Raw genomic sequence first — 13,920 nt, 5'->3', positions numbered from 1 at the left:
TTGTTAATCGATTGAAAGACTGAATATTGGTTAACCCCCCCACACACACACTGTTTGCCTCTATTGTTGAGGACTGTTGGATCCATAATAAAAAGATAGATAGATAGATAGATAGATAGATAGATAGATAGATAGATAGATATATGGAGATACCTATCAATTTATCTATCAGCACACTTACCCTATCCATCTGGATAAAGCAGAGAGCAGTGCTGACATTTAGCTTCATGTTATGTTTATTTAAGAACTAACATGGAACAGGACAACATAGCAGGTGCCCGACCAAGGTTGGTGCACTGGTCTGTGCTTTATCCGGATGGATGAAGTAAGTGTGCTGATATTATTTAACCATCTATAGCATTTCAATATAGATATTAGAGATGAGCAGGTACGGTTCTCTGGGAACCGAGCCCACCCAAACTTTGGGGTTCCGAGACACAACTCGGATCTCCCTGCCCTCCCCGGGTCCCTATTCAAGGCAAATCCTCAAGATCCCGCTGTCAGATCTCGGAGGTTTGCCTCGAGCGGTCATTTTCAAAGTCCCAATGAAGTCTATAGGCTTGCCACTGATTGGCTGAGAGAGCTATCTGTCACAGCTCTCAGCCAATAATCATTTCAATGGGCACAGGAAGAGGAAGAAAGATGCTGCTCACCCCCTTGCACTGACACCACTGTCTCTCCCCCGCTGCTGGCACCCCCGCATTGCTGATGCCTTAATGGATGCACAATACTGATATACTGATATGGTATGCCATCATACCCTGTGGTTAACTGCAGATTCATCACTCTCAGAGTGAGATTGCTGTCACCCACAAAGTGGTAGAGCTACTAATTCACAGAATTGTGTGCTCATTGGAATACACACATATACACACGCAGTCTATGCAACTGAGGTCTGAGCAGTTATGTTGCACACAGTGCCCACAATCTTCCCATTTGGTCACCACAACAATCCCACTGGGTTCCAACATCCTTTTCGATCCATACATCCATCTCATTTAGAATACACATTCAGCTCCTTAATTGCTAAAATAATCATACTCTGTCTATGCATGTACACTTTCTTCCCCTATACACATCCATGCTGCTCTATTTTCCCCAATCCCTACTGCTGTGTGGACTCCCAACTGTGCTAGTCTGCATTCCCTCATCTGCACCAATCTGTCTTTCCCTATCCACTACACCCTGTCTTCCTGCATCCGTGCTACTCTGTTTCCTTCCAACTGCAGCACTGTCTTCCCCCCAACCTTGCCACTCTCTCTCCTCCCCACATCTGGGCCACTCTTTCTTCCTCAACCTGCACCACTCTTTCTTCCTCCATCTGCCCCCCCAACTGTGGCACTCTGTTTCCCCCCCATCTGCACCAATCTGTCTTCCTCAGTCCCTACTGATGTGTGTTCTACAATGGTGCTAGTCTGACTTCCCTCATCCGCACCAATCTGTCTTTACCCATCTGCGCTACTGTCTTCCCACATCCATGCCACTCTGTACTCACCATCCACATCGCTCTATCCCCCAAACCGTGCCACTCTGTCTCCTTCCCATCTGCACCACTGTTTTCCACCCATCTGCATCACTTTGTCCCCCTATCCGCACCACTGTTTTCCACCCATCTGCATCACTTTTGCTCCCCCATATGTGCTGCTTAATTTTCCCCTTTCTCCATGCCTTTCTGTCTTCCCATCCACACCGCTCTGTCTCCTCCGCCACCCAAACAACTCATCCCTTCTGCACAGCTCTATCTTCTGCTCAGACCTCAGTTGCATAAACTGCATGTGTGTATTCCAATGAGCACACAATTCTGTGAATTAGCAGCTGCACTATTTTGTGAGTGACAGCGATCTCACTCTGTGAGAGTGCTGAATCTGCAGCTAACCACAGGGTATGAAGACATACAATATCTGTATTGCACTAGGAACATGTCCAATAAGGCTTCAGCCTTAATGATCAGAATTTCATTGCTTTTTTAGGTTTGAGTGGGAGAAATTCAGTAGGTTTTGTGAAATTTCAGATCATGTCTAAGAAGCCTTAATGGGACATGTGAAACCGCAGGGGTGTATCTAGGGATCCAAGCACCCCTGGCAATGTAATGTACTGGCACCCCCCTACCCCCCTTATGCAGTGCCCCCAGTAGTAATCCCCCAGTGGTAATCCCCCCTATACAGTGCCCGCAGTAATAATCCCCCCTATGCTGCATTGCCCCCAGTAGTAGTCCCCCCTATACAGTGCCAACAGTAGTAGACCCCAGTAGTAGTCCCCTATACAGTGCCCCCAGTAATAATACCCAGTAGTAGTCCCCCCTATACAGTGCCCCCAGTAATAGTACCCAGTAGTAGTCCCTCCTATACAGTGCCCCCAGTAATAGTACCCAGTAGTAATCCCCCCTATACATTGCCCCCAATAGTATCCCCCTAAACAGTGCCCGCAGTAATAATCCCCCCTATGCTGCATTGCCCCCAGTAGTAGTCCCCCCTATACAGTGCCAACAGTAGTAGACCCCAGTAGTAGTCCCCCCTATACAGTGCCCCCAGTAATAATACCCAGTAGTAGTCCCCCCTATACAGTGCCCCCAGTAATAGTACCCAGTAGTAGTCCCCCCTATACAGTGCCCCCAGTAGTAATCCCCCCTATACATTGCCCCCAGTAGTATCCCCCCTAAACAGTGCCCCCAGTAGTAGCCCCCAGTAGTAGTCCCCTATACAGTGCCCCCAGTTGTAGACCCCCCTATACAGTGCCCCCAGCAGTGGCCACCCCTATACAGTGCTCCCAGTAGTGGCCACCCCCCATAAATTTCCCCCAGAAGTGGCCACCCCCTATAAATTGCCCCCAGTAGTGGCCTCCCCAATACAGTAGTGGGCGCCCCCCCATAAAGTGCCCCCAGTAGTGGCCACCCCCTATTTCAGTGCCCCCCCTTGCAGTGCCAGGCTTACACACACACAAAGAAAAAACAATTCAACTTACCTGGTCCCCGCTGCTGATGCGACCGCCACTGTCCGAGTCCCAGCCCGCTCTTCTCCTGCATGGTAGAGATGTCATGACGTATGACGTCTCTCCCATCACATGCTGCGGGGGGAGCCGGAACACGGAGCTCATGAGTGAGCTCCAGCCGGCTCCCTCCGCGGACGACGCAGCAGCAAATGAGAGTCTGTCTGACTCTCATTGGCTGGCTGCTATTACAAACACACAGCCGCCGCTGGTGGCTGTCTGTTTGTAAACTGTGTAGGGCAGAGCGCTCTCACTGCAGTCTGCCCTACACTTGTGGGGCCAAGGGACTTGTCCACCCCTTGGCTACTGGTGGCAATGCCGGGTGGTGCCCCCCTTTGGTTGGCGCCCCTGGCGAGTGCCATCCTGGCCAATGGGTAGATACGCCCCTGTGAAACCGTAAGGTTTTTTGTCTATGGAATTTTTTTTATAATGTATTATCCATCTGGGATGGGAGGAGCAAACCAGGCCACCTGTAGAGGAGAAGGTATTAGTGAGATCCATGATACAGGCATCTGTGTAAAAAAAATTATTCAGAGATGCACGCACATGCGGCATGCATCTGAAATAAAAAAATAAAACACAGATGCATGACATATCAGTGAGGTTATTTACAGCCTGTCCTGGTTGCCAAAATACAGGGGACAAATGACATAGGAGTCCCCTGTATTTAGCGCAAACAGCACTGGGCTATGAGCCGATCCTGGTTCTGGAAATACAGGAAAAAAATTTGTAGGGTTCCCCTGTATTTACCATAACCAGCATGCCGGTACTTGTGGTTTACCAAGTACCTTCATGCAGGGGAAGCTTGCTGTGACCTGTAGTTCCACAGCAAAAGAAATATTTTTAACTCTTTCATTTGCACCACACACTACACAATCAACCCGGCACCCACCACTCCAGGAGTTCCAGGGATAGCCCTGGGCTATCAGCCTAGGCCTGGGGTGCCCAGGAGAGGGGGACCCCTTTATTGGGAGGTCTCCAGCTCCCCAGGGATCCCCAGCCTGGGATGACTAGCAGTCAGGGTTGATGTTTCGGCTGGGGGGATTCGGGGAAAGAGCTACTCTACCTGTGGCATTAGCCCCCCACTAGAAAAAGTCCGGTGCTGGTTCTGAATAATACAGGGAGAACCTATGCAATTTTTCCCCTGTATTTCTAGTACCAGGACCGGCTCAGAGCCCAGTGCTGGTTGCGCTGAATACGGGGGACCCCTACATCATTTGTCCCCTGTATTTATCACCCCCAGTACTGGGTCTGCAAAGTCTGGTGCTGATTGTTCATTTTGGGGGGGAACATTTTTTTTCCATTTTAACACTTTAATTTTTTTTTAAACACAGCAGCACAGACGGATCTCACTAATTCAGTCTGTGCATCTGTGTTTATTTTTGTCACACACAGATGCATGCATCACAGATCTCCCTGATCTGTGCATGCTGCATCTGTCTGCCGCTGCCGGGGTCTGCCACCTGCACCACCGCTGGGTCCCGCAGCCCTCAGCACCGAGCACACTGCCACCACTAACCCCCCCGTCCCCTGGTCCCGGTTGCAGCTAATGGCCACTTCTTTTCTTCTGGCCCCACCACTGCTACCATCCACAAATGGCAACTATCTTTGCGCACCCACATGAAGCCACAGTGAGTACACCTGCTGAAGGCACCTACTGAGGCAAGTTGAAGCTCCCTATCTGTATAAAGGGGCATTTGTGAGGTAATAGTTTAAAAACTGTAACTTTCTCAATTACCTGAACCCCAAATGGCCCTACCCTGGAACTAGAGCTACCTAATAAAACAAACCCCAAGTCTAAATTCATCCACTACCCTGAGTTATGCCTTCCCAAAAATCCCCCATAGAGAACAGCAGAAAAGTGGTCCTGACAGTGTTAGAAAAAACAGACAGTTGGAACTTTAGATTACTCCCAAATCCTAATTTTATTTTATACCCATCCATGCCAAATTTCAGCTCGGTACCTCCAATAGCTATTGAGGTATAGCCCCTTAAACACCATGACCCCCCACCCTGGAATTTTCTATGGAGAATTCAGTTTTTTCGACTCAGCTTTAATATAAGGGAATGACTGTGCCCTTATAAAATATATACACACACATTATATATATTCCATAGACAAAAAACCTTACAGTTTCACAGGCTTCTTAGACATGATCTGAAAATTCAAAAAACATATTGAATTTCTGCCACTCAAGCTCCAATTGCATAGACTGCATGTGTGTATTCCAATTCGCACACAATTCTGTGAATTAGCAGCTCTACCATTTTGTGAGTGACAGCAATCTCACTCTGTGAGAGTGCTGGATCTGCAGTTAACCACATGGTGTCATGGCATACCATATCTGTATTATGCAAGGAACACATCCATTAAAGGGTCAGACTTAATGATCATAATTTCATAACTTTTTGGAGTTTGAGTGACAGAAATTCAATAGGTTTTGTGAATTTTCAGATGATGTCTAAGAAGCCTTAATGGGACATGTGAAACTGTAAGGTTTTTTGTCTATTGAATATATATAATGTGTATGTATATATATTATAAGGGCACAGTCATTCCCTTATATTAAGGATGACTGAAAAAGTAAAATAAAATAATCAGTAAAATAAAATCAATGTCACAGATGCATGAACACAGCAGTGAGATCCATCTATGCATCTATGTTAAAAATTGTATTTGTAAAATAAAAAGAGGTGCCCTCCCCAAATTACAACAAACAGCACCGGACTTTCAACAGCCAGTCCGGGTTGTGCTTAAATTCAGGGACAAATGACGTAGGGTTCCCTTGTACTTAAGCACGACCAGCACCGGGCTAGTGAAAACCAGGCCTGGTTGCCAAAATACGGGGGGGAAATGATGTAGGGATCCTCAGTACTTTGCGCAACCAGCACTGTGCTTTGATCCAGTCCTGGTTTTGGAAATACAGGGGGAAAAATTTGTAGGATCCACCTATATTTTCCTGAATCAGCACTGGACTTTTTCTGGAGCCCTTTCACTGGGCCTCCCAGCCGAAGCATCACCCCTGACTGCTAGTCAGCTCAGGCCGGTGATCCCTGGGGAGCCCCCCAATAAAGGGGTCATCCTCTCCCAGGCACCCCAGGACCAGGCTGATAGCCCGGGGCGATCCCCAGCACCACTGGGCAGTGGGTGCTGGGTTGATTGTGTTGTGTGGTGTATATGAAAATATATTGTCTTTTGCAGTAGTACTACAGGTTCCAGCAGGCATCCCCGTATTATGGTATTTGGAGAACCACAAGTACCAGCAGGCAGGGCATTAAGAGCCAGCTGGTACCTATACCTCTGCAAAAGAAATATTAAAATAAAAAAGCCAACATTTTTAAAGTATTGTGTTTTGCCGCACCATCACCTGGGGGGGTGGCAGCCTTTAAGCTCTTTTACATAGCGGCCGCTTCCCCCAGGACTTCCTTGGCGTCTTCACCTGGAGGCTCTTTTACATGGCCACCCCCCATCCAGGGCTTCTGCGGCGTCTTCATGCTTCAGCTGGTCTTCTCTCCAGCTACCCAGGAAAAAATACTGACCGGAAGGCTTCTCATGCTGGCTTTATATAAGCCAGCCGAGGGGGCAAAGCGATGACATTGCGAGCCGTGATTGGCTTGCGTGGCCATCTTTGAATTTCAAATATGGTGCTAATGCGCCATTTTTTAAAAGGGCACGGTAGGTTCTCACCATTGAAGTCAATGGTGAGAACAGCTCATTGGCTGAGAGGTGGAAGGTTCTGAAATCCCAGGCGAAGCTGTCATTCGGGTAGTAATGCTCTTAGAGAACAATAGTAATGTACGTGGGTCCGGGAATTTCCGGGTTTTTTTTGCCATGACCCTGGATTGTCTGAAGAGGACAGATCCATGCATAGGAGGATTTTTTATTACAGGTAATCTATAGGATTATTTACTGGAGAAGAGGACAGATTGGCTACAGGGATACATAGGTGAGAAGGTGAGATAGTGTGTGCATGTGTGAGTACATGTGTGCATGCATGTATGTTTTAATAAAATTTTACTTCTCTACAGTGTGTGTGTTCTGTGGTTTTTTAATATTGCTTTTGCTGTGGAACTACAGGAACCAGCAGGCCTGCAATGCCCTGCATGCTGATACTTGTGGTCCTGCAAGCATAAGCATGAGGGGGAGGCTTGCTGAGAACTGTAGTTCCACAGCAAAAGCCAATATATTAACTCTTTACTTGAACCACACTTTACATAATCATCCCGGCACCCACCACTCCAGGGGTGCCGCGGATAGCCCTGGGCTATCAGCCTGGGTTTGGGGTGAACAGGAGATGGGAACCATTTATTGGGGGGGTTACCAGCTCCCCAGGGATCCCTGGCCTGGGCTGAGTAGTAGCCAGGGGTGATGCTTCAGCTGGGGGGCCTGGTGAAGGGGCTTCCCTGGCTGTGGCATCACCCTCCCGCTAGAAAGAGTCCATTGCTGGTTCTGGTAAATACAGGGGGACCCTATGCATTTTTCTCCCCCTGTATTTCCAGAACCTGGGCCGGCTAAGAGTCCAGTGCTGGTTGTGCTGAATACCACAGACCCCTACGTCATTTGTCCCCTGTATTTAGCACAACCAGTTCTGGGTCTCCAAAGCCCAGTGCTGGTTGTTTTCTGGGGGGGGGGGCCATTCCATTTTTTTTTTACACACAGAAGCAGGTATCACGGATCTTCCAGATCCGAGCCTGCATCTGTGTGCTGCTACCTCCCCCATGTCCTAATACCTGCACCACCGCTGTCCACACTGCAGCCGCTAGAGGCCCACTACCATCCTCAGGTCCCGGCCGCAGCTAACGCCCGCTGCTCCCCTTCGTCTTTCCCCTGGGTCCTGCTGTAGCTATTGCCCACTTCTTTCCCCTGAGCCCACCACCACTAAAGCCCGCAAACGACGCCCATCTTTGTGCACCCAAGTGAAGCCACAGTGAGCACACCTGCTGGAGGCTCCTACTGAGGCTGCGCAACAAGTTGAAATTTACTATCTATTAAATGGCGCATTATTTAAAAACTGTAACTTTCTAATTACCTGAGCCCCAAAAGCACGTACCCTGGCACAATAGCTACCTAATAAAACAAACCCCAAGTCTAAATTCACCCCCTACCCTGAATTAGGGATGTAGTCAGGAAGCCGATGGTCTAACTACCAACCACCAGCTTCCCGATTGTCTACTCCCGGCAAGGTACTTATGACAGGCGTCAAAATCCCGATGCCTGTCATTAGACCTATGCCGGTACCCTGACGCCCGGCATACCAAATGCAGGTAAGCCGTGCGTGGACAGCCGCAGGGGGTAGGGTTAGGTTTTTGGGTTCCCGGGGGGACTTAGGGTTAGGCACCCCCTCGGGAGGGTTAGGTTTAGGCTAGGGGAAGGGGGGTTAGGGTTAGGCATACCCGGGGAGAGGTTAGGGTTAGGCACCCCCCCAGGAGACTTAGGGTTAGGCTGCGGGGACGGGGGTTTAGGTTTAGGCACTTAGAGGGGAGTTAGGGTTAGGCCCTTGGGGGGGGTTAGGGTTAGGCACCCCTAAGGGAGTGTTAGGGTTAGGGGGGAAAATAGTGTTAGTTATACTTACCTAATTAGCGATCGGGATCTTCACCTCTGCCGGGCTTCTGTCGGGATTTGAACCACTGGCCATACGGCCGGCGGGTAATACATACTACACCCCCTGAGTTATGCCTTCCCAAAAAAACCCATAGAGAATAGCAGAAAAGTGGTCCTAATTGAGAATGTCAGAAAAAACTGACAGTTGGAAATTTATATTACTCCCAAATCCTCATTTTTTATGTTTTTGCCCTGAAATTTGGCATGCAGCACCCAGCAACAGTTCTACCCATTCATGCCAAATTTCAGCTCAGTACCTTCAACAGCTTTTGAAGTGTAGCCCCTTAAATACCATGCCCCCCCTTCCGGAATTCTCTAAGGGAGAATTGATTTTTTTTTAGATGCAGCCTTAATATAAGGGCACAACTGTGTGCTTATAATACACATATGTACTGTACATACACTACACACACACATATATATATATATATATATATATATATATATACACAACACACACAGACACATTATATATTATAACACAGTATCACCAGAGATGGCGCTGGCGAGCAGCAGATTCTGTGTGGGGCAGGAGAGATCCATCCACACAGAGAAGAAAAGGTTTCTGGAAAGAGGTGTAAGGGCTGCCGAGTGAACTCAGTCCAGGGAAGACTGAGGCAGACCAGTCAGACAGAGCTCACTGTGCTAGCAAGCCAGTTAGGGCCAGGAGGCCTGAGCCTAGACCTGTGAGATACAGGGAAGGCTGTTCAACTCTGGAACTGAGCTATGGTACCTGCAAGGAAGCAGACCAGACTGTGAGAGGCGGCAGCCAACAAGCTAAGGAAGCTATACCAGGCCTGGAGGCCAGTGTCCAGTCCTGCATGTGGCAGGAAGGACCGCCAATCTCAGAGACTGTGAGAGACTTTCATGCAAAGTAGCTGCTTCTGTAGAGAAGGTTCAAGAAGTGATCTAGTGCCCTAACAAAGGGCTAGGCATTTATTATTTTCTGTTTGTTCCTGATTGTGCTGGAAATAAAGCACCACGTTCTTTTGTTTTACTGGAATGCCATGTGTGTAGTCTGATTCTGCACCTAATCACTGCACCACTGACACTAGTCTACCAAGCCAATTACCCCAAGTATCACCACATTATATATATATATATATATATATATATATAATATATATATATATATAAAGTGTCAGATTTTGTTCATGTAGCAATAAATTGTACCTCACCCACATCACTGGCATAAACTTTTTAGTGAAGCATTACAGGTTGAGTCTCCCATATCCAAATATTCCGAAATACAGAACTTTTGTAGCATGACTGAGATAGTGAAACCTTTGATTTTTGATGGTTCAATGTGCACAAACTTTGTTTAAGGCACAAAATTATTACAAATATTGTATAAAATGACCTTCAGGCTGTGTGTATAAGGTGTATATGAAACATAAATTAACTTCATGTCTGTACACAAACTTTGTGTGAGCCACAAAATTATTGAAATATTATATAAAATTACCTGCAGCCTGTGTGTATAAGGTCTATATAAAATGGGATGTAGTCGACATCTTGGCGTGCGGGATGCCAACGGTCTGAATAACGGCGCTGAAATCCCGACAGGTCGGGATGCCGGCACCAGTATCCCGAACGCCAGCATCCGGAAGATAAGTATCGGTATTAGGTAGCGGGGTTAGGGTTAGACATTACGGGGTGGGTTAGGGTTAGGCACCGGGTAGGTAGTGTTAGGATTAGGGTGTGTGGAGGGGGAGATTAGGTTTAGACACTAGGGGGGAGGTTAGGTTTAGGCATCGGGGATGGGGTGTTGGGGTTAGGGTAGGGATTAGGGCAGGGGTTAGAAAAGTACTCACTGTCACTTCCTATGGGTGTCGGGATTCTGGCTGTTGGGATGCCGATGTCGGTATTCTGACCAGCGGCATCTCAACAGCGGGGATTTCATACCCAACCAATATAAAACATAAATGTATTCTGTGTGTTTAGATTTGGGGCCCATTCCCAAGATATCTCATTATGGTATGCAAATTTTCCAAAATACGGAATATTCCGATATCCAAAATAACCCTGGTCCCAAGCATTTTGGATATTGGAAACTCAATCTGTATCCTTTCTTTTTTCAATGACAGTTGCTGGAGGAAGTGAAGAAGGTGAATTTCTCAATGTTCAACACCTCTTTCAACTTTGACATAAATGGAAATCCCAGTACCGGCTATGACATTGTGACCCACAGTGTGTCTGACATGGGGTTCATAAAAATCGGGTCCTACAACCATAAAATGGATTTGGACAGTTCTCTCATTAATTGGGGAAACAAACTGAATGTGGTAAGAAGTTGCAGAATGTTGTGCATATCAAAATGTAAGTTCTGTTATATCATGACAATGGAATATAACAGTACAGAACATTAATCAAGGAGGAATGTCATGGAAATATGATTTAATATGGCATTTTAAATGGTCTATAAGAAGTTTAAATGTACTGATTTACTTTACTGGATTTATGAGGCATAATAGTATATTGTTCTAACATGCAAGTGTATTTGTTGCTATACAGTATGTTGATGTTTTGATTGTGGTTGTCCACAGACAGTAACATAGTATATTGGAGCTTTGTGGTAAGGCATTATATATGACCAATATCATGATGGAGAATGGTTATAATCTGGGATACATCTCAGATTGTGTTTGAGCAATTCTATTAGCTGTTCCAGAGCCGTAACTAGACTTATTGGTGCCCTGTGCCAGAAAGAGCATTGCCCCCCCCTCCCTCACTGCCTATTTTTCAAGTAGGGACGTAAGATGAGCACCCAAAACAAGGCCATGGCCTCATGGGGAAGGGCCAGGGAATAGAAAGGCAGGCCAGGAGATGCTGGGGATAATATAGGAGGAAGCTACATGTGAGAATGATAATAAATAGAAAATTGACAGACCCGAGCAGCGCCCCCTGCCCTGTGGTGCCCTGTGCCATTGCACAGTTCACACCACCCTAGTTATGGCCCTGAACCATTCCATTACAATATTGCATTACCATAATCAGGGGCTGGCTGGCAACTTTTAGCCTGGGGGGCAAATGCATGCAGGCAGCCCTGGCAGAGGAGAAGCGTGTAGCCAGGTTGTCCGAAGAATATGCGTGCTACTGCGCCCCCCCCTCAAGTGTTCCAGGGAGGAGGCGGGTCAATATGGGATTAATGTAAGGTAAAAATAAAGATTAGGGCAGCCCCCTGTCGTAGTGCCCATATGCAGTGCCCCCATGTGCCACAGGAGAGAACACCCTTATGCAGGCCTCCAGTAGTAGTCCCCCCCTTGTAGTGCCCCCAGTAGTAGTAGTCCCCCCCTTTGTAGTGCCCCCAGTAGTAGTAGTCCCCCCCCTTTGCAGTGCCCCCAGTAGTAGTAGTCCCCCCCTTTGTAGTGTCCCCATTAGTAGTAGTCCCCACTTGTAGTGCCCCCAGTAGTAGTAGTCCCCCCCTGTAGTGTCCCAGTAGTAGTAGTCCCCCACCCCCCTTGTAGTGCCCCCAGTAGTAGTAGTAGTCCCCTTATAGTGCCCCCAGTAGTAGTAGTCCCCAGTAGTAGTAGTTCCCTCCCCCTTGTAGTGTCCCCAGTAGTAGTAGTCCCCCACCCCCCTTGTAGTGCCCCCAGTAGTAGTAGTAGTCCCCCTATAGTGCCCCCAGTAGTAGTCCACAGTAGTAGTAGTCCCCTCTCCCTTGTAGTGCCCCCAGTAGTAGTAGTCCCTCCCCTTGTAGTGTCCCCAGTAGTAGTAGTCCCCCACCCCCCTTGTAGTGCCCCCAGTAGTAGTAGTAGTCCCTTATAGTGCCCCCAGTAGTAGTAGTCCCCAGTAGCAGTAGTCCCCTCCCCCTTGTAGTGCCCCCAGTAGTAGTAGTCCCCCACCCCCCTTGTAATGCCCCCAGTAGTAGTAGTCCCCCCCTTTGTAGTGTCCCCAGTAGTGCCAGACCCCCCCAGAAGAGACACATAATATAAAAAACAAAATAAAAAACACTTACCTGAATCCCCGCTCCCGCCACCGCCATCTGCTCCTCCGTCTGTCCTCCCGGGCCGGGCCACTCTGCATTATGGGAGAGACGTCATATGACATCATGACGTCTCTCCCATTGCCCACTGCGGGAGCTGGAAGATGGAGCGGCTCCCGCAGTGGGCGCAGCAGCAGCAGCTAATGAGAGTCTGACAGACTCTCATTGGCGGCTGCTTACAACAAACACACAGCTGCCAGAGCCGGCGGCTGTGTGTTTGTCAGTGTAGCGCTGACCGAGCTCCGTCCGGTCAGCGCTACACACGCGGTGCAGTCTGACGCTGCGGCCCGGGGGGCACATGGCACCCTGGCCCAGCCCGCCACTGACCATAATTGCCTGATGTGTGTCATCAAATGGACAGGGCAAAGTGTGTGATGATGCTAATATATGGCCTATGCTGTGTTGAATACAATTTTCTCCACAAAATGTTGGCATAAATTGTGTTTAACAATGATGCTTTAATGGAGCCAAGAGTATATTAATCCCCATGCAGCAGTGCCATTTGTTTTATAACTTTTTATTAAAGCATCACATCACATCACATACATAAAATATATTGGTTCAAAGTAGGGGTGTGCACTGGCAACTTTTCGTGCTTTGTGTTTTGGATCTGGATCTTTCTTCGTGTTTTGGATCTGAATTGGTTTTGCCAAAACCACCCTTCCATGTTTTGGGTAGAGTTGTGCGCCGACCCCAGTGTCTTGGTTTTGGATCTGGATTGGTTTTGCCAAAACCTCACCTCCATGTTTTGTTTTCGTGTTTTGGTTTTGGATCTGGATTTTTTCTTAAAAAATCAAAAAAACAGCTAAAATCACATAAAACTGGCCTTTTTTTGTTCCTACAATATTAATAACCACAATAACATTTATTTCCACTAGTCTCCAGTCAAGTTTGACTACCTCACAGCTCACAGTATTGCTTTGTTCATCTTGTTTATGCCCAAAATTTGCACCAAGATAGCTGGCTGACTAAGCTAAGCTGCAGCAGTGGGCAGCACAAACACATGGCAGTTCAACTTCAAACATGGCACATCAGGAAACACTTTTATTATTCAAGAGAGGCCTGAGGGAGTTGGAGTATGTATGTAGTGGAAGGTAGGGCAGGGACAGGAAGGGTTGATTGGTATTAAATTTAATTTAATTTTTTGATTCAAAAGAAAATTTATGAGGGAGAAGGGGAGGGGAGGGGAGGAGGCATTTACAAAAAAATGTGATATGGTACATTTACATCAGTCCTTGCCACAGATGAATCCTTGAGCATGGCTGCTGCTGCTGGGAGTTAAGTTTCTCATCCCAGAAGGGGACCAGAAAGAGTGCATTCCAAAAAAAATAAACAATTGACTTAAATA

General features: G+C 47.5%; 1 protein-coding gene across 1 annotated transcript in view; it reads left to right on the top strand.

Annotated features, from left to right (window-relative positions):
* The window catches only part of LOC148474407 (taste receptor type 1 member 3-like), an 80,683-nt gene that overhangs the window by 41,424 nt on the left and 25,339 nt on the right, over positions 1-13,920 (top strand). The window contains exon 4 of the mRNA XM_088458688.1: positions 10,752-10,872. Coding sequence (XP_088314814.1) covers positions 10,752-10,872 — 121 coding nt within the window. The remainder of the gene's footprint in view (positions 1-10,751; positions 10,873-13,920) is intronic.

Source organism: Taudactylus pleione, unplaced genomic scaffold, assembly GCF_031769625.1.
Source record: "Taudactylus pleione unplaced genomic scaffold, aTauple2 ptg000845l, whole genome shotgun sequence".
Classification (NCBI taxonomy): domain Eukaryota; kingdom Metazoa; phylum Chordata; class Amphibia; order Anura; family Myobatrachidae; genus Taudactylus; species Taudactylus pleione.
Note: the sequence above shows the minus strand (reverse complement) of the source record. Positions and strands in the feature narration are given on the sequence as shown.